Raw genomic sequence first — 4,160 nt, 5'->3', positions numbered from 1 at the left:
AATATTTAATAAACTTATTATAATTTTTTATTTAAATTTTGATTGCATTTTGTGTTATTTTTGTTTCACAATATTTTACTTTATTTTGTTTTATTTCCATTTCTGTACCTATTTGAATTCCACCACTATACATATATTTTTTTGCTTTTTTAATAGTTGTCTGTGCTGCACATCACAGTGACTGTAAGGAATCACAATTCCCCAACTAATAATAAGTATGAAAATAACAAGTATGTGAAATATAAAAATGTTGTGATGTTTAAAACTAGCTTTTAAAGTATTAAGACTTAAATTTTTTTTAAATGCTATGTATATAAAGTTGCTACATTACCTCATTACCTCAATGCTACATTACAAAGTATAAAACTAGAAGGTAAAGTTTCAGGAATATAAATTATGTATTATGACCCAACATATACAACACAATATATTACAATTCAATAGAAATAAGAATATGTACAATAAATTAATATATTTAAAGATTTGGAATGAAAGAAAAATACATGTAACACAGTATTTTTACATTCTATTTTTGCTACTTTTACTTCACTAAAGGATCTGAATACTTCTTCCATCACTGCATATGTCGTGGAAAAACGTCAACAACCTTTCGTTTTTGCTTTTTTCCATGACAAAGATGAGACACTGATGAGCAAAAATATATCTCTGATAATAAAAACTATGATGAAATGAATCTTTTGTTTTCCTTGACAAGATGAAATATGATGAAAACCTTTGAGGTGGACTTTTGAGGATCAAAAATGAGACATTTATTTATTTATGTATTTATTTTTTTGTCAGTCTGTTTTTGTTTTTTCTTGCCAGGTTTAGTTGCCAATAATTTGTATACTGTTAGTTTTATTGTTATGTATTGAGTTTTCTTTGTCCCCCCTGCTTTGCAAAAAGGTCAATGTCTAAAAAAAAAAGTATTTTTTTAAAAAATAGACAGTATTTTTACATTCTGTTATTGCCACTTTTACTTCACTTACAGGTTTGAGTACTTCTTCCATCACTGCATATGTCGTATATATACGTACTGCAGGTTTAAATAATCCCAGTGTTCAATAATTTGTCTATAAAACAGCAAACGTGAAAAGATATTTTGAACGGTTAATCTGAGCGTTGACCTTTGACCTCACCTTGCTGTGGGTCTGCGATGGGGGCCAGAAGTTGACCAGGTTGGGTCCTGCCTGCGTGAGCGGCATGCTGGCTTTGGCTCGGCTGGTCAGGTTGTGCAGGACGCCGCACTCGTTGACGCTCTGCAGGTCGCTCAGGTCCTCGCACAGGTCCAGGTCTGAGGGGTTACACTGCGGAGGACAGGGGACGGAGACACGCTCAGTCCATTCAAGTGTTGACAACAGGCAGAGAAAAACTCAGAAACATTCAAAAAATAAGTTACCTTTTCAATCTCGTACTGCGTCACATCGTGCAGCGAGCCGTCCGTCTGCAGGCGGACTCTCACTCGGCCTTCTGGGAGTTCAGGTGTGCCCTCATCAGGCTTCAGCTGAGTGGCTGAAACGAGTACAACCAATCAGAGAGCAATAATCCCCCACTGATGCCATCACACCTGCTAATAATGCAGATTAAATTACTCAAATAAGATTTTTTTTCCTTTGCTGAAGTAAAAGTACCAACAAAACAGTAAAAATACTTTGTTACAAGTTAAAGTTAAAATAGGAAAAAAAGCCAACGAGCAACTTGACAAGAAATTGTCTGCAAATTGCAAGAAATTGGTAAAAAGTGAAAATATGTCATGAAAATTAGTTTCTAGAAAAGAGAGGATTCTAGAGATTTTTTTTGAGAACTATATATATTCTTATTATTATAACCATGTAATTAAATTATGTTAGAGGGACATTTTCTTAATTTTCTTATTATATAATTTTTGTTACTTATTTACTTGTTTATATTTTTCTGTTATCTATTCATTTATTGATAATGTCCTGTTAATTTTTGGGCCGTGTCTTATTAAGTTCTTCATTGCGTTGTACCCTTGTTCTGAAAAGAAATCAAACTAATTTGATCAAGTTTTAAAGGGTTAATATTACGTCTGTATCAATACGATGGGTCGTCATATGATTAAAGGGAGAGAGAAGCCACTAAGTCCTGATACTCAAATCTGTTTTAATATTTTGAAAAATGTTATAATTTTTGCTTTTGATGTCTTTTTGTTCTTTACTGTATTATTCGTGCACTAGACTGTACAAAAATAAATGAATAAAAAACTCCAAAAATCCAAAGCATGACAAGAAGATGCCCAAACTACACAATGATTACTTTGTAAGAGCTCACAATTACAAAAAGTTTGGGAACTATTGTCTAATATCCAATTATATGCTGTGTTTTTATTTTGTTTCCAATGTAAAATCTTAATCTGACAAATAAGAAATTGTCACACAAAAAAAAAGTAAAGCAGTAAGAAGTATTAAAGTCCTGCTGAAATGTAGTGGAGTAAAACTATTAAGCATGAAAAAATATAAATACTCGTATGACTATAGCTATATTTATGCCTCTGAGCCTGTTAGGCTTAAATCTCTGATCCCTGCATGTAAAAGGTCAAAGGTCAGGGGGGCCATATGAGGGTCTAACAGGATCGTGACGGTATGGAGGGACACAATGAGCAGACGGATGCGGAGCAGCGTCAGCAGACACATGTCGACTCTGCTGTAACCAATAATGTAACATGATATGTTCTGTATGTGGAACAACAGGCTGACGGATTACTGCAGACTGCGTGGATTATCAGCACACGTTATGTCCGCAGTCATGTTCGCACCACAGTGGATACAAATATGACATTTAATCTCTAATAATTAAAATGAACAGGATCGTCATTAGGCCCCGAGCACGAACCGGGGAATTATGCAAGGAATTATTATTTTTCTCCCCACTGAATCGCATTTTAGGAGGCCTAAACATGCCCAAAAACCGGCCTGGCAAAAAAATTCGTATTTTGGTGGTTTGGTGGTGCAGCCCCAGTGCCCAGTTTAATCGACATTTATGAAAATCAGTACATTTAAGTATCTTTCAAAATGTGCATCTGGGCAGGACGTCGCCCATTTTGAATTTTGTGCTGATTTTTAGTGATTACAGGCCTCGTACTTTTGCAAACTTGTACTACAGGATTAATCCGATCGACTTCAAATTGGGTGTGTCCGATCCTAACCCCTTCATGATTAAACGTTATCAAAGGTCCGCACAAAACTTTTACGGTTTTCCCCGTGGCGCGGCGAACAATTTTGATGTCTCGCGACAAAACAGGAAATTGTTGTAACTTTGTCTGATCTGCCTGAAACTTCATATGCTTGATAAGGGACCCGCCCTGAACACATCTGTATGACAAAATTCACCAGCTGTAATAGCGCCACCTACTGGCAAGAGCAAGCAAGCCTTGAGGGACAGTTATCATTGGATTTACATGATATTTACATGGTTTGGTCTAGAAATTATCTAAAGAAAGATGACATTGAATTTGTGTCCTCTCCACTGCCACCTAATTGCCGCTGGAAGTACTACACCATGTGAAACAGCTAACTCCAGGGTCCAACCTCTCTGCGTGCATTTTTCGACTTTCACAGTTATGAACGACCGCTTTAGTTGATGTCCCATCAGTACCGCGACACACATGTGGGTGCGAGAGCCCGTTTATCGACGCTTACAGCTTTACGTTCACTTGTATTGGCTTAAAATTTATCATTTGTGCTCAACAAATATTTCCTGAGTGTTTGTGTGTTTGTGTGTGTGTGTGTGTGTGTGTGTGTGTGTGTGTGTGTTTTCACATCTCACCCAGGCTGTAACCGTCCTTGTGGACGTACCACACAGTTCCAGCTTCATACCAAACGTCTCGCACCTGAAGGACAAACAGAGGAGCAAAGACAAAACAGAATAAATGAGTGAAATATTAATATAATAGATGGTTTCTGTGTTAGTACGTTAGGGCAATCCTATGATGCCATACAACAACACCTTTCTAAATTAAAGAACAAAGTAGTCTAAAATTTAAAATAATCACAAACTGTAAATTGTACATGTTAAACTGGGCGATGGCAGGAATATGACAGCAAAAATATCAATAAATGGATTACAAAAAGTAAAATTTAAAATGAAAGTGATCTGATAGACATAATAAAAATGTTAAGGATGATGTCTTTAATTTAATT

At 35.8% G+C, this 4,160-nt stretch overlaps 1 protein-coding gene across 1 annotated transcript; it reads right to left on the bottom strand.

The window, feature by feature from the left end:
• Nucleotides 1-1,139: 1,139 nt before the first annotated feature.
• On the bottom strand, nucleotides 1,140-3,850 carry LOC121966621 (unconventional myosin-XVIIIa-like; the record flags this gene model as incomplete). The annotated part of the gene is made up of 3 exons (XM_042516695.1): nucleotides 1,140-1,307; nucleotides 1,400-1,512; nucleotides 3,787-3,850. Coding segments are annotated over 3 exons (345 nt in total), but the record flags the coding sequence as incomplete, so codon positions are not given.
• Nucleotides 3,851-4,160: the final 310 nt, after the last annotated feature.

Source organism: Plectropomus leopardus, unplaced genomic scaffold (assembly GCF_008729295.1).
Source record: "Plectropomus leopardus isolate mb unplaced genomic scaffold, YSFRI_Pleo_2.0 unplaced_scaffold25270, whole genome shotgun sequence".
NCBI classification, from domain to species: Eukaryota; Metazoa; Chordata; class Actinopteri; order Perciformes; family Serranidae; genus Plectropomus; species Plectropomus leopardus.
This window is presented reverse-complemented; position numbering and strand designations above follow the sequence as displayed.